We start from the raw sequence: 23,131 nt of genomic DNA on the forward strand, positions 1-23,131 counted from the left end.
GATGGGTGCAGGGTTAAATTGGTTTAACGCTGCTAAATTCGACCTCAACTCCTAGTGTAGACCAGGGCTTAGATTCCAACAGCTTTGTGCCACATGAGAATCTGGCCTTACATGTCCAAGGGCAAAAGTAGCTGAAAACTTGTTTGTTCCCCTCCCATCCCCCCTGCCCCATTGTCCCTGGAGAAAACCATCTCCCAATATTACAGACTTGCTGGTGTTGAAATTGATATTGTACTCTGTGAAATGAAGGAGTTAGAACAAAAACAACGAGGAGTCTGGTGGCACCTTAAAGACTAACAGATTTATTTGGGCTTAAGCTTTCATGGGTAAAACCCCCCATTCTTTAAGGTGCCACCAGACTCCGTGTTGTTTTTGTGGATACAGACTAACACGGCTGCCCCTCTGACACTTGGGAGTTAGAACAGTTTATTTCACAGGTTTTATGTCAGCTCTGTTGACATAGAGCTTTTAAACCCAGATAGCACAACAGATCTCAATGTAAACATCACTGGGGTTAATGTATGGTTTGAATGAACTGCAGTAGTTAAATCATATTGCTTAGAAATAAACAGTTGCCAGGTCAGATAAACATTCAAGCGGAGGCATTTATCAGAGCTGAAAGCCATTGGCCATAAGTAAGCTACTTGTTTCTTAACATGATCACAGTCATACAGGAAGAAATCAATTGAAAAATGTCAGTCTGATGGCTGCTGATCCTGTGAGGTACTCAGCACTGTGTAGAAAGTGCCAAGCACTTTTCTCTCTCTGATGTTTTTTTTACAGAAGTCTTGTTTTCATTCTGCATCACAAAGCAAAAACAAATTTTGAAATCTGGAAATTTTTCACAAAATGTAATTCTTGTTTTCCAGCCAGCCCCATTCAACAAGGTGTTCAGCATCTAGCAGGATTGAGCCCTTAGTCTGAAAATGCAGCATCGCGCCAGCTGCCTTGTTTCTCAGTCTGTTAGAAAATGTTGGTGGTGAGAGGGGAATGGTGGCTAAAATTAATATAACTGAGTGATGGCAAACGTAACTTTTTTCCATATACAGATAGCAAAACAGGTAATTTGAATTTGAATGACTTGTGCTTAAATGAAGAGAGCACCAAAACAAGAAAGAACAAAAGTAAAGTCTCCATGCGAGAGAGAGAGAGAGAGAGAGTGCAAAGGGTGTGTTCTTCTCTGCTAACAGTGTGCACTCAGAATGTCTGCCAGTCATTGCAGAGAGCAGAGACCTTAGTGAGTTAAAGGTATAATACAGAGAAAAAGTCACAACAGTTACATCACTAAATACATTGCAGTGGGATCTCAAATCAATAATGGTTCAAAGGTGGGGCCTCAACTTGAAATAATTGGTGGGAAAGTAGGTTCAAACAGTACGGTCTCAAAGGCATGGACTTGTGCAAGAAATAATATCAGTAGTCAGCCTTCTGTCAGATTTGACTACTATTTGGGAGGGAATAATGATCTTTCTTTCCCCCTAACTTGTGACTAGCTGCTGTAATTGGTTTCCTTTATAATCACAGTAATTGCTTTTCTAGAATAACTAAATTAAGTTTTGATCTCTTACAGCAGGAAAGCAATCGAGAACCACAGCTGAGCCCAGAATGCTGTACATTAACATTATTCACTCTAACACAATCTCAGCTATAATGAATGAGGTGTTGAAGTAGTAATCAGCATTTACATTTGTACAAGTGTGAGATCAATGGAGTATCTTCAGGCTTTTTCTGTAATATAATTTTTTAGCTCTTTAACATATTAGTCAAGGTGTGCATTTTTGTATTTATACAAATTAATTGTGGTATGTACATAAAAGACTAGATGCTTTCCAAATGGCAGTTTTAGAAAGCCTGAGGTGATCCAAAAAATTCATTAAACAGTTATTGTGATAGAAGAGTATGGGCCAAGAGCATGATCCAAAACCCATTGAAATCAATGGAAATACTTCCATTGACTTCTCTCTGCTTTTGAATCAGGCCCCAGATCTTCCTCATCCTGATGAAGCAAGCAGTCCAAAGGAGTTAAGGGAACTACCTGTAGCTAGAGGGTGAAGAATCATTGTCTTCAGTGGAAGCATTAAAGCCCCATTAAAGTCCTTCAGACTTGCTTTTAAGAATACAATACTGAATGTTTTTATTCTTTGAAGATGTGACTGTCCAGGGAATATGTGCAATGATGCTTTTGTTCTTACATCTTAGGCAGATGTGCTGGAATGTGGGATAACATGAGCTGCTGGCCTTCTTCTTCAATTGGACAGACTGTCAATGCTCATTGTCCAGAATTCTTCCAAATGCTTACTGGAAAAAAAGGTAAAATAAAGTAATTTAAAAGAAAATCCTTTAAATGTCATTCAATTTTAAAAGGGGACACTGTCAGGTCAGATTTCGTTTTTAGAAAACCTAAACTAAGAAAAAATGTTTCCACGTTTTTTTAAAGGCCAGTGACCAGAATTCTGTGGTGTTTGCAGCCTGAATATTTTCATCATTGTACTAATGCAGGAGAGCCTGAAAATGAAATTGACTAAAAACAAAAATAAAACTAACTACTCTCTTTTTTTATTCTGGTGATCCATAAGGCTCAGACAGGGATGAAGAACGTTTTTTTGGTTTTTCATTTCAAAAGACTTTTCATTTGAAAATATAACTTATTTTATACCTAATTTAAAAAAGAAGAGAAAAAAGGTTGAAATTGGAATAAAATGTTTGGAATTTTTAAAACAAAATGTTTCAGTTGACCCAACTTGATTTTTTTTATTTTCAGTTTGAAAAAAAAATCAACTTTTCATCCCAATTCAGGATGGGGAAATCTTTTGAAATGTTGAATATTCTCATAGGATGGGAAAAACATTTCCTAGACAGCTCTACTCATGATGATTTTTGGCTGGAAAAGCACAAGCCTCTGTATGCTAAAAGCATGGCCACTAATTCAGCCACTAGAGGGAGCTGCTAACACTTGAGAAGGTCCAATAGTTAGTCTGTCCAGTAGAAAACAGTAGCATACATATCAAAGTTGGATGGTGATTGGAGTGGAACAGAGGTCGTACATCCAAAGGTTACTATCTGAAATCATGGGTGCATTCTGTTATCTGAAGGAAGGGGAAACCATAACTCTAACAATTCTAAACTTAATTTGCCCTTAATGTACTGAGTATCCGAATTGTAGTAAGTCACTAATAATAAGCAATGATCAAAGTGAGTGGGTGAAAACAGAATCACAAGACAATGTCCACTAGCATTAAAAAAAAATGTGACTCTTTCATTTAGCATCTTGGGTTGAAACCAACAACAGTTTATTTCCAATGCAGCTACATTCTGTTCTATTACATATACTATGACTTGTTTGTGACTCATACATTCAAACTCTTAAAATGCCTACGGCCCTGTCTTATGCAATTTTAAGGGGGAAAAACAGATATACAGAAGATTTGTTTATTTGAAAGAAAAACAACTGCCAAAAGTTTTCTCTCTTAGCCACTTAGTTACAAAGAATACTGATAGCCACAAATACAAAGGAATCACATGTTAGGGACACAGATGGGTCTGAACCAAATCCTCCATCTAAACATCCCGCAGCTCTGGGATCTAGATCTGTATCTGCATCACAAACATCTTGGCTGATCCCCACCTGTGTAATGAGCTGAAACAAAAGTCAGGACCCAAATATTGTTTGAGTGAAGGTCAGATCCAGATCTGAATGTTGAGTCTCACACGCATTCGGGATGAAGTCTCAGCAGAGTATAAAAGAGAGCATGTCGTGATTTCCTGAAAATATAAATATTTTCTAAAAATCAAATACCATCATTAAAACAATACTCATGCACATCAATATTAAATTTCCTTCTTGATTAAGCATCTAAAGCTCTGCACTTTTGTGCACACACCACCCCTTTATCATGCCTTGTCCTCTTTGACACACTTAGAGCCTTTCTTCCTACTCTGGGTTGTCAGATATAGGCACACTTCTAGACCCACTTCTAAGCACTGCATTTTGGTTTAACTTAATGTTGCTTATCTCTGTCTGATAGAAACACACCACAGTCTGCTTATACAGTCAAGGACACTTGTGCTCTACTTTGTAGACAGGCTGAGAGGGAAGGATGGGGTGGGGAGGCGACGGGGAAGATGGGGATTGTCAGGAGATGCCCCTTCTTCTCCTTTTTGCTGCGGTGCTGCCTTCAGAACTTAGAAAAATGTGACTCAAAATTCAAACCTGACCTTTCCAAAGACATTAGCTCGTGCAAGACTTCCATAAAAGTAAATAATAATCTAATATCTGGCACATCTCTAATGTCTGCCACCCAAGGAGTTCAAAGCCTGGGTCAGGCATCTTTCTTTTCCACCCGATCTTTAAGTGATAACCTTTTTCCAAGGGCATAGTAAAGTCAGAACAAAATGTAGATGGGCTGTCAGTATATCAGAATTGTCCTGTCTGGCGCAGCAGCCCAAATATTGTGCTGATTTTTTTCTCCAAATAATACTACTGAGTCCAATGGGGTCCCACAGGGCATGAGACAGTGCAAAATCTCACATGGTATGCATCTTAGTTGCTTTTCCTTCTCTCCCTTGAGTATTGGAGGGATCTTGCCAGACTCTCCTGCTACAGAAATGTGATAGCTTAGCTTAGAATCACTGGAAAAATAAAAACCATGTGATACCATTTAGGAAAACAAAACTTGTCAGGAACCAGCTGCGGTCATTGAGGAGCTGAATATGGCCCTTTGAGTCATGTCTCTGCACTGGAAGAGTACAAGAGATGGAGAAGAGCAAGTGGGTTTATCCTGAGAATGGTTGCTGATGAGGTTGGCATCCATGGAATTCTGACCATACTGAAATCATTGGGAGTTTGTTTCAGTATGGCCAGTATTTCACCCCATATCTCTAGAGTAGATGAGACAGTGGTCACTTCTGGCTGACAGTTGCACATGGCTATCGCTATCACCCAAACTTTATTTCTTGGCAAAAATATGTTTCTCTTCAGCACACCATGTGGGTTACATGGCCATAGTGACAAGCAGTCAGAGTTACTTTTCTCCAGTGATCTGATGTTGGCTTGTAGCTTGTCTAGGCCAAGACCAGGACTTTTTTCTTGTACTCTGAGGTGCTAATACAAGTGTGAGCACTATGACATCAATAAACTTAAACACATTCAGTTTGTGATTGGTTCTCTAGAAATTCCACACGTAGATTGCTTCTGATTATGTTGCAAATCCCAGCCTCTTGTGACTTAATGTATGTAAAATCCATACATATGCATGCTCACTAGGGAAAAACTACTGAGGGACATTCCTGTGATGTAAGTTTCAAGGAATGCATCACACTTCAGATTGTAAACTGAGTTCTTCTTGGAAGCCGGCTGCTCAACAGACTGGTAATACTGTCAGTCAGGTGCTGCTCTTTTTCCACATGGTAGAAAATACACAGATATGGTTTACTGCTGTAAGAAGCAAAAAGAAAAGGAGTACTTGTGGCACCTTAGATACTAACAAATTTATTTGAGCATAAGCTTTTGTGAGCTACAGCTCACTTCATCGGATGCATCTGCTGTAGCTCACGAAAGCTTATGCTCAAATAAATTTGTTAGTTTCTAAGGTGCCACAAGTCCTCCTTTTCTTTTTGCGAATACAGACTAACACGGCTGCTACTCTGAAAGCTATAAGAAGGACTCATATCCATGTTATAATTCCACAGGACTAAGCTCTCCCCTCCTTCTGGCACACATGCGTACAAATCAGATGTGTTTTCCTTGTAAATCCCATAAAAATACACAAAATATACACACTCATGGTTGGGTTTTTAAGGGAAGAGATGAGCCATCATTCAGAATCACAGCAGTGACTTCGTACAGACTGAACAGAGCCCTCAGACCTGAGGCACTGTTTGTACTGTTATGAGCTGGGGGAAACCTTGTTATGGTTGAGTTAAAACCTTTTTCAAACTGATGTGTAAACATGCCCTTCACTTCAGATAGTTGTAAGAAACACTTCAGGGGCCACACCTAAAACCTAAAAAAGAGAATCTGCCCAGAAACTAGCACCAGGTGGGTGGCGGGTTCCTCTGGGTGTGACCAGGTGTGTGAGAGAACATATGGAAACTGAGAAGAGACAAAGAACAGGGAGAGGCAGAGGCTGTGGGGCGGAGCCAGAGTCAGGCAGCCAGCTAGCCAGTGAGTGCAGTGTGACCCTGAAAGAGGCTGGAGAGAGAGAGAGCACAAACTTTTGGGTCTGCTAGCTATGGAGGCTTGGGGCTGTGAGCAAGAAGACTGCTCCTCTTGGTTCTGGTTCCTCCTGTGTTCAGAGGAACAGGAATTTGTGCTCTCCTTGTGGCTAAACAAGGAAAAATACCAGAATCCATCAGTTTCTAGTTCCAACTGGAGCATCCTGAGGGCCCCCAAATTTAACTAGCCTCTCAAGTCAAAAAGGGGCAATAGTAGCCACTGCTGCAAATCAAACATCTTATCCTCTCATCAGTCAGAGATAAGCAATCAGACCTCTGAGCTAGGGGGATCTTCAGGAAAATGTCAAACTTCTCTGGGGCATGAATCTGTGGTGCAATGAGTCACAGATTTGCTGTTCCCAGAACACAAACCAGCAAATACCAGATGTACAGAACAGCTTTGCTTATTTATGTTTCAATTAATAAAATGCACCCATCGCAACTGTCCTCGGATGCATGAACAATATCATGAAAAACACACAATACATTGGACAAATATCAATATAATTAACTCGCCACCTCATCAATAAATTGCATGCACTATGCACATAATTCTCTCCTCTGCTCCCTACCTTGAGAAAAAAGCCTGAAGAATTGGTGGGCTTTGTACTGGGCCCCTAAAGATTAGCAGACTCAGTCCCCGAACTCCAGAGTCAATGTCTATGGCTTAGAATCACATCTCCAGCTCCCCGATGTTCAAGACTAGGGACTCAAGTATCAGAAGGGTAGCTATGTTAGTCTGTATCTGTAAAAGCAGCAGTGTCCTGTGGCACCTTATAGACTAGCAGAAGTATTGGAGCATAAGCTTTCGTGGGTGAATACCCACTGTTAGTCAGAACACCTCAGCTGATCTCAGTTGTGAAGACACACATGCAGAGAAGCAGTCTCCCATGTTGCCCACAGCCAAACAGTATAGGACTGTAGGGCCTGATCTAGCTCCCACTGAAGCAGCCAACAGCATAACTCCCAGTAACTTCATTAATACAGGATTGTAGGCCTGATCCAAAGCTCACTGTGACCAACGGAGTCTTCCATTGACTTCACTGGGCTTTGGATGAGGCGCCTAGCCTTCTTAGACACTCAGGTGATTCATTTTGCTTCTGTTCAGCTACTAAGCTACATCAAAAAGATGCTCACACCGATAGTTGCACTTCACCTGTATTATGCTGTCTGCACTCCGAGAAGAGAACTATTCTGCATGCTGTTGGAACACTGCCATTGTTACTTATCAGCAGATGGAATAATCATCCCGGTACAGTTGGGAGGCATTACACGTTGCTTTGTTACTGCTGACACAATACAGGTTTTGTGCATCGAAACTGCACCAGTGAAGGTTGGTCAGAGACATTCCCGAGACCCGATGTTGCTTGTGGCTATGACGTGAACGACACTGCCAATGAGGACAGAGTGAGTCTGATTTATTGTTTGTAAGTTACAGTTTGTTGTTTCATGAAACAATGACCCGGGAGGAGAGATATTCCAAATTAGTAGCAGAGAGAAAGGATGGTGTTTGCGGTTCAAGTGTGAGATTGGTAGTCAGGCGGGGGGTGTCTGTGTGTATGTGACTGTCTGTCTATCCATCTGTCCCAGAAGATCCTCCAGTTTGCAATCACACTCCTTCCCCAAAAGTAGAATACCCATGTTTATGAAAAAAAATACAGATGTGAAACAATACAAAGAAAGAAAGTGGATGCTCTTCTCTTAACACGTCAAAATGGGCTGATTTCCAGGAGATATTTAAAACTTAAAGCGAAGATTCAAATGTCTGTCTCTTTACAGCGCGTCTACTTCATGAAGCTGAAGATCATGTACACAGTTGGATACAGTACCTCCCTTGGGACTCTGACAGTAGCCTTAGGAATCCTGGCCTCATTTAGGTGAGGGAAAGTTCTATGCTGTTTGTTTGAATTTGTTTGGAACTGCTGATTAATCCAGAGATGCCCCACATTCCTTTGTTTGCTTTCAGAAGAATTTAAATGGTGAAATTTTCAAAATTGTTATAGAAATCGGAGCTGGAAATGTGCTTGGGGTCACTAGTCCATCTCCTGTTAGTGCAGGATTCTTCCCCATAGCATGTTTTTTCTGTGCTTTTGTCAGGCTGGTTTCCAAGATTGGCACTGCAACCACGAGATCCTGTTAGTGCAGGATTCTTCCCTTACGAGACTAGCTCACATTTTAATAGTTCTCACCCGCAGGAAGCTTTTCCTTTGCTATTCAGCCTAAATTTCCTTTTTTAAATGCATTTTTTTGGGCCTAAATCTGGAATAACTGCATTGGCTGCAGTCCAGTATTTCAGATTTTTACCAGCATGGCAGCGTACAAATTTGAGCCCCGGGCATGTATAATTTATGTACTTCGGAGGCTTGATTTTGTTGGTTACTCAACCAAATAAACTTCATTTATCATAAATAATGTATCAGTAAAGTGCTTCGGGACGCAAAATGCTTTGCAAACTGTAGTCCGTCCTAAGTCTGCAGGCACAGATTTCCCATTGGCTGCTGGGGGATTCAGCACATAGTGGATTTGCAGGTACAAGACCAGAATCTAGACAGCAGCACTGATGTGCAACCAGTTCTGGGTGGGGGGGGGGGCAGCAGCTTGGCACACATCACAGTTCAGAATGTGCAGGAGGGGAAATTTTGGCCAGAGATATTACAGATATTACCCACGACTTTTATAGCAGTGCCTTGATATCTTCCCTGTAAGAGCAGACATGACATTGTTTTTTCAGATTTTGTTGAAAGGAACCCTCAGGGCAGGTAAATTGCATGGAATTAACACTGATGTCCCTTTGAAGGACAAAGGGCTGAGTTGATTCTGCTAGGCTTTGAATCTGTAGGCCCTGGGAGCCTAGGTCTTTGAAACCTGATTAGATCAATAAGCTATCCCCTCTCTAGAAACAAAATTTCATGAGATTTCTCTCTTTTGGACAGAAGGCTCCATTGTACGAGGAACTACATCCACATGCATCTGTTTACATCCTTCATGTTCCGAGCCTTGTCAAACTTAATCAAAGACATCATTTTGTTTTCTTCTGAGGACGTTAACTACTGCGGGGCACACACGGTAAACCCCCAGACTTCCAGAATCTTCAGTTCCCCATCCTTCCACTGGAATTTCATCAAGGCAGTTTGTAAGGAAATGCTGATGCAGGAAAGGGAGCCTACTTCCTTGGTCTTTCCTTAACATAGAGAGTTACTGGAGAACAGAGAAGGTTACTAGGATGATCCGAGGAATGGAAAACCTGTGTTATGAAAGGAGACTCAAGGAGCTTGGCTTGTTTAGCTTAACAAAGAAGGCTGAGGGGAGATATGATTGCTCTCTATAAATATATCAGAGGAATAAATACCAGAGAGGGAGAGGAATTATTTAAGCTTAGTACCAATATGGACACAAGAACAAATGGATATATACTGTCCATCAGGAGGTTTAGACTTGAAATTAGATGAAGGTTTCTGGCCATCAGAGGAGTGACGTTCTGGAACAGCCTTCCAAGGGAAGCAGTGGGGGCAAAAGACCTATGTGGCTTTAAGATTAAACTCCATAAGTTTATGGAGGAGAAGGTATGATGGGATAACATGATTTTGGCAATTAATTGATCTTTAACTATTCATGGTAAATAGGCCCAATGGCCTGTGATGCAATGTTAGATGGGGTGGGATCTGAGTTACTACAGAGAATTCTTTCCTGGGTATCTGGCTGGTGAATCTTGCCCATATGCTCAGGGTTTAGCTGATCACCATATTTGGATTCGGGAAGGAATTTTCCTCCAGGGCAGATTGGAAGAGGCCCTGGGGGTTTTTCACCTTCCTCTGCAGCATGGGGCATGGGTCACTTGCTGGAGGATTCTCTGCACCTTGAAGTCTTTAAACCATGATTTGAGGACTTCAATAGCTCAGACATAGGTGAGAGGTTTATTGCAGGAGTGGGCGGGTGAGATTCGGTGGCCTGCATTGTGCAGGAGGTCAGACTAGATGATCATAATGGTCCCTTTTGACCTTAATATCTATGAATCTATGAACCTAAGAAAGGATTGTCTTATATAAAAGCACCTCTCTCTCTCCCTCTTGTCACTTTGTTGTACATGTTAATTGTGTCAAGCTGAAATTCTCACCATCTTTTTACAAGTTTGGGCTAGACATTGGTTTTATTCTCTCCTCCCAAGGAAGAATCTAAATAGATGGGAGAAGTGCTTTGTGGGAAATCCTGGTTCATTGAAGTCAATGAGAGTTTTGCCATTGATTTTGATGAAGCCAGGATTTCACCCTCTGAGCTGAATCTTGCAGAGTGTCACAGGCTTTCTTTCCTCTGTCTGTGTGATTGGTGGGAGATGGCCACATAGAAGAGGAAAAGGGAGCACTCATTAGACCATGCAGAGCCTGCCCTTAGCTCACCTGCATAGGCAAGAAACCCTTATCCATGGCTGTCTTAGGAGGCACGAAGCCATAAGCATCCTCCTCTGCAGCAATGCATTATTCTGTCCCCCTTCCAAGGGGGTAGAGGCCATGGAAAGAGAGTCAGTGCTACATCTGCTCCCCAGTTCAGCCTCCCCACCCCAAACCCATGGAACTCTAACCACCTGTCAGCTATGAAGATGGGCTTCAACCCAGTAGGTTGGGGAAAAGGTTTTGCTTTCTTGCATATTCATGATTCATACAATCCATGGCCTATCTACTGAGGTTGCCAAATTAAGGGAACAGCGAGTGCCAGCATTTGGCAACTCTCTTAGGTATTATACAGCCCTCATTACCATACTGCCTGAGGATTTCACAGTCTTTAATGTAATTAGCCTCACAACACTGCTGAGCAGTTATTATCCCTGTTTGACAGATGTCGGACAGAGAGAGACTAAGTGACTTGCCCAGCCCAAGAAGTCTATGACAGAGTAAGGAAGTGAACCCATCTTTCTCAAGTCCCCTACCCACTGGACCCCCCACTTCCTTTCCTGTCAACATCTGGAGTAAGCCCACCAATCTGTTTCAATGTTGGATACCAAAAATGATTGTGCATCCATGTTTACCTTCTGACTCTCTGCAGGAAGGTAGATGGAGATGCAGCACAAGCAAATGATACTCTCTCTGTTTCCTCAGATTGGTTGTAAACTCGTCATGATCTTCTTTCAGTATTGCATCATGGCTAACTACAGTTGGCTTCTTGTAGAGGGACTGTATCTCCACACCCTTCTTGTTGTTTCTTTCTTCTCGGAAAGGAAGTTCTTCTGGTGGTTCATCGCCCTGGGATGGGGTACTGTTTGTTTATCTTTTCAATCAGAATAATGGTTGGGTGATTGTTGATTTATCTGTGAGCGGTTTATAGAACAATAACTGGATTTTCCATTGCAGGCACCCCAACCATATTTGTTACATCATGGTCCATCGCCAGGCACCTATGTGAAGATGTAGGGTAAGCCATTTTAATTAAATACAGGTTTTACTCAATAGGGGAACATGCAACATAAATGTATAAGAGGCAGCTGCATAGATTATTTTCCCATTGAAAACCTCGTAAGCTGTTATTACTGTTTAACCCTAGTGAATCAAACTCCACTTGCTGAGGTTCAGTTAGGACCTGAAGGTTGTGCAGATACTTAAACCCTGATTCAGAATTGTGACCTTAGGGGGTTCACCCAGACTGGTAAGGGGTTCTGTCACCACTTGCCCGGTAGCCCTGGCATAAAACTTCGGTGCTATGCAGCTTTGGCTCAGAGCCCTGACACCAGCAGCCTTCTCATAGCAGAGGGACCTCATCTTGCCTTCCACCAGCCTGACTACTCCATGCAGGGTGACACCAACAACCACAACCATCCCTCCTGCAGCATCCAGTCCCTCTCACTGGACCCTTACAGAAGTTAAGTTCGCTGCTTCCAAGGAGGCAGAGCACACACCAGCATAGCTGTTGGAACTAAGGGTGCTGGGGGTGATACTGCACCCCCGGCTTGAAGTGGTTTCCATTATACGGTAAAAGCTGTTTTATCCAGCACTTCACCAAATGGAAAGCTCTATAAATTGGCATTTCTGATCTTCATTGAAATTCCGGTTTATAGTCCGGTTGGTGCAGAGCCAGCAGGGGGTTGGGGTTTGGGAGGGGGTGCAGGGCGTGGGCTCTGGGGGAGGGAGTTTGGGTGCAGGAGGGGGCTCAGGAAAGTGGGTTGGAGTGCAGGAGAGGGCGCAGGGTGCTGGATCTGGGGGCCGCTCACCTCGGGTGGCTCCCCGCAAGCAGCAACCTGTCCTGGCTGCTCCTAGGCAGAGGCATGGCAGGCAACTCTGCATGCTGCCCCCACCCTGCCCCAAGCGCTAGCTCTGCAGCTCCCATTGGCTGGGAACTTGGTAGGACTAGAAGACACTAGAAGACACAGGTATGGTTACAAGGGCAAAAAAAACAAATGCTTTCTATGACTAAAGCCTCAGCAAGTTACAATCTTTGCCTAAGCAGGTTTTCTTACCTATAGTCAGTTGCAGCTGGTCTTGGTTTTTCAGGCCAAGAAGATCCACATTTGATGAGCTCTAAGGGCACTACTTCCCCTTTGTCCCCTAAGTGATGGATGCCAAAAAGGCTCTTCTTCTGTTTATATTTCCAAAAGCCTTTTGTCTCTGTTTCAAGAGTCATGAAGAGTTACTGGGGTTCCAGTTCCATCCCCCATTGTGATCATTAAGCGGTATTTCCCCTCCTCCCCCGGCCTGGTTGTTTAGCTTGATGGCTTTGTTTTCCTTCTATGCAGATGTACTTTTCATTGTTCCTTGTGGTATTACCTGGCTCCATTTACACTGGAGACACATGAAAATGGTGAAATAAAATTCCTTTGTCTTGGACAGGCTGGGCTTATGCACTGTTTGAAAAACACCTTTTAAGAACATATTTCCAGCACACATCCATACTTCTGTATACAACCCCCTGTACGTACATGGTGCAATGATATTAATGACCGGTGTGTTACTGGTTTGCCTATGATACCTTACATGACACCTTTTAGAAACAGATTATGACAATAGTGTGTTGGGGCAATGAGTGTGTCTGGCCTGATGTGAGTTATTGTATGATGCGCTCTCTGCCAGATGGCACTGAGGGACTCAGTATGCACAAAATGATTTTAAACTGCTTTTAAATAGGGTTTGTCTACAAAGGCACCAGCTTTTTCAAACCTAGTGGATGCCCTTTAAAGCCACCTGGCCTTCTCTTTTTGCACTCTAGGAAGAGACTTGGAGCACAGCCATTTCAAAGCCCGGCTTTGTAGCTGACTTGTAAGAACAATGAAACCTCGTTTCTCTGATGGCTTCAGGTGTTTTCCGCAAGGCTTTTGGATAAATAGGATTGTACTTCATTTTAAGTGCAATATATCATTTGGCTAGTCTCACTGAAGTTTTGCCACTGATGTTAGTGGGGACAGGAGTAGAATGGAAATTTAATATTGTGAATAGAGACCTATTTGAAGAGCTAAGAAATTAAAAACCCTGTGTGAAAGCAGTTGGCATTTGGCGATCTAAAAAGTACATCTTTTTTTTCTTCTTATTATTATTACAGGTGTTGGGACATTAATACCAATGCTGCTATCTGGTGGATCATTAGAGGCCCTGTAGTCCTGTCTATTTTTGTAAGTCTGTTCTGTAACAAGTGCTTGCAAAGTGCATTTCCAAATGTTGTGAAATCAAAGATCACCCACTTGATGTGGTTTAAAACCGTTTATCAAATGATTTTAAACATGTGATACAACCTCAGTGACTTTTGCTTAGTAGGAGTCAGCATCTGTAACTAATACCTTAGGGCTAACTTTACAAAGAAAGCTCTGATCTTCCTTCCAAGAAGCAAAAGCCTAAGAGGGATCAGGTTTCCACATCCTGCTGATTTCACATGAACTTCAACTGTCTTGTGAAAGCTTGTTTTGGACTGTTCCATGGGAGGCTCTGGAGGAGAAACAAAAGGGCCGAAGCTTTCAGCACAACAGTTGTTTTGCCTACAACCTCCAACACTGCCTCGCTCAGCAAAGCCACAACCAACTTGCTGTACACCACACGGCCACCAGTTTTAGCTTTTCAATATGAATCCAGGGCTAAATTCTGCCCTCACTTACACCCATTCAACTCTCTTGACCCCAGAAAGATAAACAGAAGGCGGGACAACTGGGCAAGCCAATCAGAAAATTTAGCAGGACCACAGCATTTCTTTTCATTGACTGCAACAACCTACATTCATACTAGATAGAGTGAGATTTAAATTACAGCCAGGTCAGGAAATTCTGCGATAAAGTGACAAACTTAATTGTGTATTGGGGCAGAGGGGGGGTGTCTTTCCTCGAGCCGCACAAAGCACAGCTATGAAGATGGCTCACATACATGGCAATGCAATAATATTTTAATGCATAAAAATAAGGAATCACTCATTTAACAAATCTACATCACACAAAAACGCATTCCTATTTGCAATGTCCACTGGGGAAAACACAAAAAGGTTCCCCTTCATGTTTACTCAAATTAACCTGAGACCCCAAAAATTTAGCTCGTTATATTTAATACAGTATGTGTAGGAAAGGGTTAAAAGCTACAGTGCAGTGGCATGACGAAGAAGCCACTGCAGGTGAGTAAATTAATGGGTTGCTAGCTGCGTAGTGGCTGGAGCACAGAGTATCCACGTTGGGAGATGTGATGTGAAACAGATAAGCTGAATTTTATTTCTCCATACTCCAATCTTGTTACACTCCTCCTTACCAAGAAAGGAGAACTGAATCTGTATGTGACTAGATCATATTATTTCTACTCTTTGTCTGCAGGCCAAATGAACAGAGAAAGATATTGTTTCCCTTTCCTACTTCCCAAGAAGCAGATCAGCATATTTAGTTGGCTTTCCTCCTTGTGGAGGAAAACGAAAGCACTCCTACAATGGTTACCTTATGAAACCTGCTTTGCCTGTAGTTAATGTGGATTCAGTATCTAAGATCCCCTATATGCAGAACAAATGGTATCTGTAACAATGATTGTCAAAGGATAATTTTAATGGCTTCCTCTGAACATCTTCACCTGTGTCTAATCAAGCCGGGGCAATCAGCTGGCCCCCTAAAAGCCAAATTTTGAACAGGGGATATTTGAAAATTGTAGCAACTATTCATTTTACCAGTGTGCATCACCTCCCTTTTCTCTGATGATTTGTCTTGAAGTTTGGATAATGAATCCTGTCCACTATTTAGTTGTGTCTGGATGAAATTAACCCCTTGGCAGAGGGATAGCACAGGGCCTATGTGCTGCTTAAGTCTTCAAAATAGGGATACATAGGTGAATGTCACTCTCTAGGAGCACCTAGAGATTAATGTAGTTAGTTAAATCAGATGGGTAAAGCCAGGCTGCAGATCCCGTGTAGAGCACAGCAGTGCGCTGCTAATAAGAGATTTCAATAGTCTGACCTCTATCATCCATGTTTGTTGTTTTTACAGGTTAATTTCATTCTTTTTGTAAATATTTTAAGAATCTTAATGAGAAAGCTCAGATCGCCAGAAGGAAGGGGAAATGATTTCAACCAATACAAGTAGGTTATCTCTTTACTATTTAAGAGATGTGGTATATATACATATATATATATAAATATAAATATATATAAACACCTCACCTTTAAATAGTTCCCCTTTCTCCCATTTTATGATATCATCTTCCCGTTTATTTCTACTCCTAGGAGACTTGCAAAATCGACACTTCTTCTCATCCCCCTTTTTGGAATTCACTATATCATCTTTGCTTTTTTCCCTGAGGACGTGAACAGCGGCACGATGGAAATTCAGCTGTTTTTTGAATTAGCACTCGGATCATTCCAGGTGATATTTGACATCTATAACCTTTTAATCAAAGAAATGACATTTCCCTTCCTTTCTAATATCCCCTCTGCAGCAGTAAAAGCAAGATACTTGATCTGTTTTTGGAATTTTTTTAATCAATGCTAATCTGGAAAAACAGTCCCCAATATATTAAACCTGGTTGATATGGTTCTGTTATTTTACAGGGCTTTATTGTGGCTGTGCTGTACTGTTTTCTCAATGGCGAGGTGAGTTTTCTGCACACACAGCTCCTATTAAGGTACCTCCACAGGCTCAAGCTTACAGTAGCAATGAGCATTAGTTCAAATTATTCCTTCGCATGTGAATCCCCTTATACTTCATCTGTCAGCCTGCTGCCCATTTGCCTAGCTTCACCTCTGAAGTTCCCCACAGTCTTCTTTAGACTTGAGTAACCTATGTAAGTAGGTACCATCTGCAAACTTTGCCACCTCTTTGTCTCCCAACCCTTTCCCCAGATTATTAAACACCAGGCCTGGGAGGGAACATGAGAGCATCCTGTTAATCATTGGCCATACTGAAAACTGACCAGGTATTCCTACACTTTGGTATCTGCATCTAAACTAGATTCTAATACACAGCAGTACTTTGCCTGTCAGCCTATGCCTGCTTAGTTCCCTTAATTACCTCTTGTGACGGAATGTATCAAAAGGTTTATTAGAGTCCAAATAAATGATGTCATCTTAGATCTTTGAGGCAGGGACTGTTTTTGTACAGCACCTAGCACAATGGGGTCTTGGTTCATGACTATGGGTCCTAGGTGCTACCTTAATTACTGCAGAGTTGGAAACAGTTTTCCCATCCCAAGAGAATTTGAGATTTCAAAAACTTTCTCCCATCCCAAATCTAGCCAAAAAGTCAAAATCTCAAACGTTCACTAATTGAAAATCTGAAAAACAATTTTGGATCGGGTCAATCAAAATGGTTTCCCTTAAATATCAACCTTGAAAAAAAGAAATTATAAAATCAACTTAAATTTCTGAATGAAAAAAGCCATTTCAAACACAAAAAGGGAACTTTGTATTCTGAAAATGTCAAAACAGAGTGTTTGCATAATTTAGAAACTTAAAAAAAATTAAAAAATGGGAAATTTGTCAAAACCGACCCTTACCCTTTTCTGAAGAAAAAACATTTGTTCAGAAAATTCCCAACCAGCTCTAACCGCAATACAATAAAATAATAGTATCCAGTACCTTCCTCTATTCTTAAACTCGGGGTTAAATAAAGAGTACCTCATGTGGAACAAACATAAACTTTGGGTAAGGGGAACTGTCTCTCCTTTTCCCATTGTGCTGATTCCCTGCAAAAATGCAAGGTTTTACACAAACTCACTGACCAAAATGTTCTGTGACTTTACTGCTTAGGTTCAATTGGAAATTCACAGAAAATGGAGGCAGTGGCATTTAAGCCAAGACATTCACTTGAATCAGCACCTCAACTCTTTGTCCAGTAACGGAGGAAGTGGTTTCACCCAGGTGATGCAGATGAAGCCCAGCCCGCAAGAGCAAAAGAGGCAGACTATCCAGAAGTCAAGTGTAATTTAGCCAACAAAGTGCAGTCCAGGCTACTTCTGTCCTAAGATATACATGGGCTGCACTGATTCCCATGGTCTGCACAAAGAACCTCCTGAATGTATCTGAAAGCAGAACTTGGCCCTCTGTCAACTGTTCTTGCAGCAGATCTGTTTGTTTATATCCTATATAGCGGTATTACTACTATGGTTATTTTGCAAGGATTCTGCTCTTTCCTCTCCCCGCCCCTTCTGGTTCCATGACAGCTAAAACCAGATTATATATACACAACATTCATTGTACCTACATTACTTGAAGGTACTGAGAAAGCATCTGGAAGATAAGCTGCAAACATTTGAAGTGAGGTGCCAGGGCCATATCCTAGGAGGGACAAGGCTAGATAAACTAAGAAATAATGACATCTGTAGCACTTGACTACATTCATTAAAGAGCACCAATTACAATGGATTGGCCGTGTTGCTAGAATGACCCCACACCAACTTACTACAATTGTTCTCTATAGAAGAGCGCACAGTGAGAGGCTGTGGACATCTAAGGAGAGAGCGGTATAACACAGTGCATAAAACCACCCAACCAACTACTCAACAGGCTCAAATGGCAGCTTAAACCAGACATGGATGGAATCTTCTCAGATCCTCAGCCCTACCCACCCTTGGCGTTGGAAAAAGGAAACTATGATGATTTCTGCCTTGTGTGATGAGTCAGCCTTGAGTTACCTCTGAACCTGAGCTTGCTTAAATCTAATCAGTCATTCCTGAGCCAGAGAGTGTGATGAGTCATCAGAGGCAATTACCTGCAGGTCTTGTGATAGGTCCCAGGACATTCAACCAGGGGTTCAGCCAATCCACAGGTGAGGATCAAGGCAGGTATATAGGCCCCTAAGGGACATAGTCTCTCCAGTCTGCTCAGTATCATTACCTGGCTGGGATCATTCCCATTGCCTTGTAGTTCTGTGTTGCCAACCAGGCTGTGGGCAGTCAGGCCTAATGGTGAGGGCAAGAGTTCATCCTACCAATAAGAGCTGAGTCCCAGGTGGGTGAAGACCAGGAAACGAGTTGAGGGACACTACTGGAGAGACAGAAGCCAAATGCTAGAATCAAAGGGCGTGGTATGCGCTGAACGGCTCTGGAGGCGAGGCTTATAAGCAGGACTGCTAAAGCAGCAACCAATCAGGGGCTCTGGCACTCTGAGGTCTAAGGCGGTGCAGTGAAGCTCACTGGTTGCCTACCAGCACAATTAGTCAGGGAGCAGGCTAGCAGCTGTTCCTAGCTGGTCTGGACCCTGACATTCTGACAGACTGCTCCTGCTCCCGCTAGTCCTCACTCCTGCTTGAGTGCCTGTGTCTGTGCTAGCTAGACTCTGCTCCTGCCTCAGCTGGGTGCCTGGCGCTTCTGACACCTTGATACACTCGTTAATTCCTTCTTCCTATACCATGGCATCCTTCCGCTCCATTGTGGCTGGATTGGACTCATGATTATAAAATGTTTCAAATTTCTTTTCCTGTTGAAGGCCGGACCTGTAGATATGATTCTGCTTTGCAGGATGAAGGTTGCCAATATAGTCTAAAGCACCACTTAGTTGAAGATGTAGAATTAGTTGTTTAACCCTTTGTTTCACCCTTAAAACTTGTCTGTCTTCAAAATTTCCCAGTTGTAGGTGAAATATGCTGGGAAGGGTAGGGCTTGGCCCAGCTGTTGTTTCTTTCCTACTATGTATCCATTGTGTAGCTAGGTTTCAGTGGCATCGGAATATATGGGAATAGTTTTCTTCCCTTCAACCGTTCTAACAATGCAGTTATCAGAAAACAACACAATTGTATTGTCTTGGTTAATATAATCACTTGAACTGGTAGAAGCTGAGACCCATTCTGACAAGTCCCATACTAGCACCCCGTTCCCCCAAATTAAAAAAAAAAAAGCCTTCAACATGTACTGTTGTATCTATACTTGTGAGGATCTGTCTCCCCGGTCTTCCAAGTGAAGGCAGGGAAAGTCTTTACAAATTCTGCCTTACACAATACTACTGAAATCAATGAGTTTATATAGAGCATGACCTCAATGGCGCTACACATAGTGCTTAATTTGTGCCAGGGCTTGCCAAGGCTGAGCCCCGGCATCCCTGGGCTTGGCAGTTCATAGCCCTCGCACCTCTGGGCTTGCCACATCAGTTATGAATGTAGAAAAATTGCTTGAGCCCTGGCACCTAATAGCTTGAGCCCCAGCACCTCTTTCATTACCAATTAAGCACTGGCTACACATATATGCCACCTGACTTTCTTGTCCAAAATTCTGATTTTAAGAATAGTATCTTGCCAACTGAGTCTTCTTGGTCCCAGTTAGGAAGGGATGAAATAGTTCAGCTGGAAATAGAATCCAAACCAATTGGTGGCCGGGTGTTTTCGAGAGCTTAGAAAAAGGTTCATTTACATTCTTTCCTCCACTCGGGTCAGTGCTTTTACTCCTGAGGGAATTCTGCCCCCAAAAATTAAAATTCGCACAAAAAAAAATATATATATATAAAAATTCTGCACATTTTATTTGTTGATAAATAAATGTGGAGCCTCCAGCATGGCAGTGGGACACACAGGCCACTGGGTGCACAGAGGTGGGAGATCACCAGCAGCCCCCCGGGACAAAGCCCCAGGGCCATGAAATTGCAGCCAGCCTTGACAGTGCAAGGGCAACTGGGCCTGTCCCAGAAACACCCTGGGGCTCTGCCCCTCTGTGCCAGGTGTGGGCAGGCAAGCTCAGCCCAGCAGGATCCAGGTGTAGAGGGGCTTAGTGTGGGGGAATCCAGGTGTCAGGTCATAGAGTTCCATGTGGGGACAATCTGGGACTTAGTGTGGGGGATCTGAATGCACAGGGGCTCGCTGAGGGGGTTTCAGGCACAGGGACAATGGGATTCTGCAATGGGAGCTCAGGTGAAGGTGGTTGGGGCTCAGCACGAGGGATCTGGGGTGGGGGGTTGGGTTCGGCAGGGGGTCTAGGTGTGAGGGGCTCAGCGGGGGCGGTTTGGGTGCTGCGGGAGTGGGGCTTAGTGGGGTGAGGGTCTGAGTGTGGGGGGCTCATTGAGTGGTCCAAGTGCAGGGGGGCATGGCTCATCAGGATGGGAGTTCGATGGGCCTGCTTACCAGGGGGAGCCCCTACTGATGTTGCTGCGGAGGGGACGCCACATGCCAGGCTCCCGTTCCCCTCTCCCTCCCCTGTTTCCCCTATCATCTTCTCTTCCCCATCCCGTCTTCCTTTCCCACTGCCCTCTTCCCCATCTCCTCCTCCTTCTTCTCCCCACCATCCCCTGCCCCATCCCCCTCCTCTGACTCCCACATCCCCTTCCCCTGCCCTATCCCACCACCATCCATCCCCACTCTCTCTTCCCCTCACCCCTCTTCTCCCATTTCCCCCAACCCACCTTGCCCCCCTCTCTCTGCCCCACCATGGGCACTCACCGTTGTACAGAAAACAGGATGGCTCCCAGCACACAAAAGGGAGCCTGACTAGCCTAGGACCCAGGAGGCAGCGTCTGAGTGGCACCTTCCTTCAGTCGGGCAGCTCTGGCTTGCAGAAAGGGGGGGGTGACCCTGAATGCCCCCCCACTCGCCCTTGTTTGAGGGGGCAATGCATCCCAAACTTCACCCACTGGCAGCCCCAGCCCACTTTCCCCCTGCACAACTTCTCTTTGCTTCCCCATCACTTTCTGGTGAGCATCTCTTCGTATGACCTGTGCCATTGACTCAGTGGAACTACTTGGGTGAGAAAAGGCTCATCACTAGAAGAAAGGGATGGACAATCTGGCATTTGTGTAAAGTCAGTTTCACCATATCCCTCTATATTCAGTTAGCTTCGCTGTTGATGTTATAGCTTACCCACCAACAGGAAAACAAAAATGTTTTTAAAAAAGAAAGATGCGAGTGTAAAATCACACAAATTGACAGGACTTCCCAGGAGCCGGGCCTACAACCTAGAACCACTGTTAACTTGTGTTTTTGAAAATGGCTGAATTTCAAGTTGATAGTGTCTCTTTAAGTTAGGCCTAGTCTACACTGAAAAGGTACATTGGCATAGCAACATCTCTCAGGGGGTGTGAAACATGTTGTTAAACCGACCTAACCTCCTGTGTAGACAGCACTGGTGGATGGAAGAATTCTTCCATTGACATAGCTACTGCCTCTGGGAACCCTTCCTGTCACTATCGTAAGTGTCTGCACTGAAGTGCTACAGTGGCACAGGTGCTGCGGTAGCGTTCTGAGTGTGGCCTTACTTACCCATAGCAACGAAAGGAAGGATCATCAGAATGAGGATTAGAATCTGGGAGTCCTTGGCATCTAGCCTTGTGCGTGGGTGATTACATAACACCGCTCTTTGACACAGATGTAGACAAACATCTCTATTTCTGGTTTACTTACCCCAAACAGATAGAAGCTATAGGCTTTTTGTGAGTCACTCAGCCCCAGTCCATGTAGCATATAATTAAATTTCCCTCCCTCACAACATCCCAGATGCTGCCAGAAAGATACAAAGATTAATCCAAAATTTCCATCACACAGATACACAAACCTGAACCAAAACCAACAAGAGTAGCTAAACAGTGTGTACGTTCCCAGTTTGAGAATAATTTATCAGTGAATTCAATGCCTCTGATTGTTGCATGTTTGTAGGGAAAAGCTTTACACTACTTCTATCTGAATACAAAATTGTAGGTCAAGAGATTTAATGGGAAGTAATCAATGTAAATTTGAATATTAATGCCAACTGTTATCTGACGTAACTATTTGCAAACCCACAAATCAATGGAAGGGTTTAGCCTCAGAATATGGTGAAAGAGGAGAGGTATCCAAAGGCAGTAGCTGGCTACATGTGAGTCAGCGTTGGTGTAAGTTTTTATAGGTCATGGAAATCCTTTTAGATCAAAGGTGAATCCTATCATTAACATGCACTGGAATAAACACTGATCCAAGCAGGGTTTGATCACAACAACCTCTGCAGTCACAAAACTTCATTCTCTCCCCAACTTCTTTTCCCGGCGTTCTAGTACCAAATGGAGTTTTAAAAGGTCATTCTGTTTGATCTGCTTAACCCTGTTAGAGGAAGTGTTCTCCCCGTTCCACGTTCCTGGTACTATACTTTGGACATTTACAAAGGCATTAATCAGTACAAGGTCTTTTTTTCAAAGGTGCAGAACACCTGCAAGGCCCATTGTATTCAGTGGAAGTTGGGGAGGCTCAGCCCTTCTGAAAATCAGGCCCGCAGCATCTAAGCCCCAGGTGCAGAAAGACACGTGAACTATGTGTGTTGAGAACTGAACATAAAAGCCATCCGTTTATTGCATACACTGGGCACTCCCCCTGCTGCTCTTCAAAACCAGTAAGCAAAATGGTTTTCTTTGCCCTCTGTGGATATTTCTGCTAACAGCACTGGTGCTGTAGTGGAGACAGAAGGCAGCTGCATGAATTCCTACAACACTAGACTCATACTGAACTGAACAAAAATCAATAGGAAAATAGTTCTCAGGAAACATTACAATGGGGAATAGGATAAAATGATTATAAAAGGAGTTCATGCAAAATTCTGAATCTAGT

The 23,131-nt window shown here is 43.1% G+C and overlaps 1 protein-coding gene and 1 long non-coding RNA gene across 4 annotated transcripts in view; one reads left to right on the forward strand and one right to left on the reverse strand.

Annotated features, from left to right (window-relative positions):
• SCTR (secretin receptor) overlaps positions 1 to 17,568 on the forward strand; it is a 29,740-nt gene extending 12,172 nt beyond the window's left edge. The window contains exons 3-13 of the mRNA XM_038421858.1: positions 2,200 to 2,310; positions 7,517 to 7,620; positions 7,993 to 8,090; positions 9,147 to 9,279; positions 11,304 to 11,457; positions 11,556 to 11,616; positions 13,732 to 13,801; positions 15,632 to 15,723; positions 15,868 to 16,006; positions 16,192 to 16,233; positions 17,389 to 17,568. Coding sequence (XP_038277786.1) covers positions 2,200 to 2,310; positions 7,517 to 7,620; positions 7,993 to 8,090; positions 9,147 to 9,279; positions 11,304 to 11,457; positions 11,556 to 11,616; positions 13,732 to 13,801; positions 15,632 to 15,723; positions 15,868 to 16,006; positions 16,192 to 16,233; positions 17,389 to 17,568 — 1,184 coding nt within the window. The remainder of the gene's footprint in view (positions 1 to 2,199; positions 2,311 to 7,516; positions 7,621 to 7,992; positions 8,091 to 9,146; positions 9,280 to 11,303; positions 11,458 to 11,555; positions 11,617 to 13,731; positions 13,802 to 15,631; positions 15,724 to 15,867; positions 16,007 to 16,191; positions 16,234 to 17,388) is intronic.
• Positions 1,109 to 18,656, reverse strand: LOC119863420. 3 transcript variants are annotated; one of them, XR_006277884.1, is made up of 5 exons: positions 18,350 to 18,656; positions 12,656 to 12,803; positions 11,234 to 11,599; positions 3,626 to 3,762; positions 1,109 to 2,298 (listed from the first exon to the last, which is right to left on the reverse strand). It is a non-coding gene; the product is annotated as an uncharacterized LOC119863420 (long non-coding RNA). The 3 variants fall into 3 exon arrangements; XR_005295609.2 differs by lacking the exon at positions 1,109 to 2,298 and having other exon boundaries at positions 3,204 to 3,762; XR_006277883.1 differs by lacking the exons at positions 1,109 to 2,298; positions 12,656 to 12,803 and having other exon boundaries at positions 3,204 to 3,762.
• Between the last annotated feature and the right edge of the window lie 4,475 nt (positions 18,657 to 23,131).

Source organism: Dermochelys coriacea, chromosome 11 (genome assembly GCF_009764565.3).
Source record: "Dermochelys coriacea isolate rDerCor1 chromosome 11, rDerCor1.pri.v4, whole genome shotgun sequence".
NCBI classification, from domain to species: Eukaryota; Metazoa; Chordata; order Testudines; family Dermochelyidae; genus Dermochelys; species Dermochelys coriacea.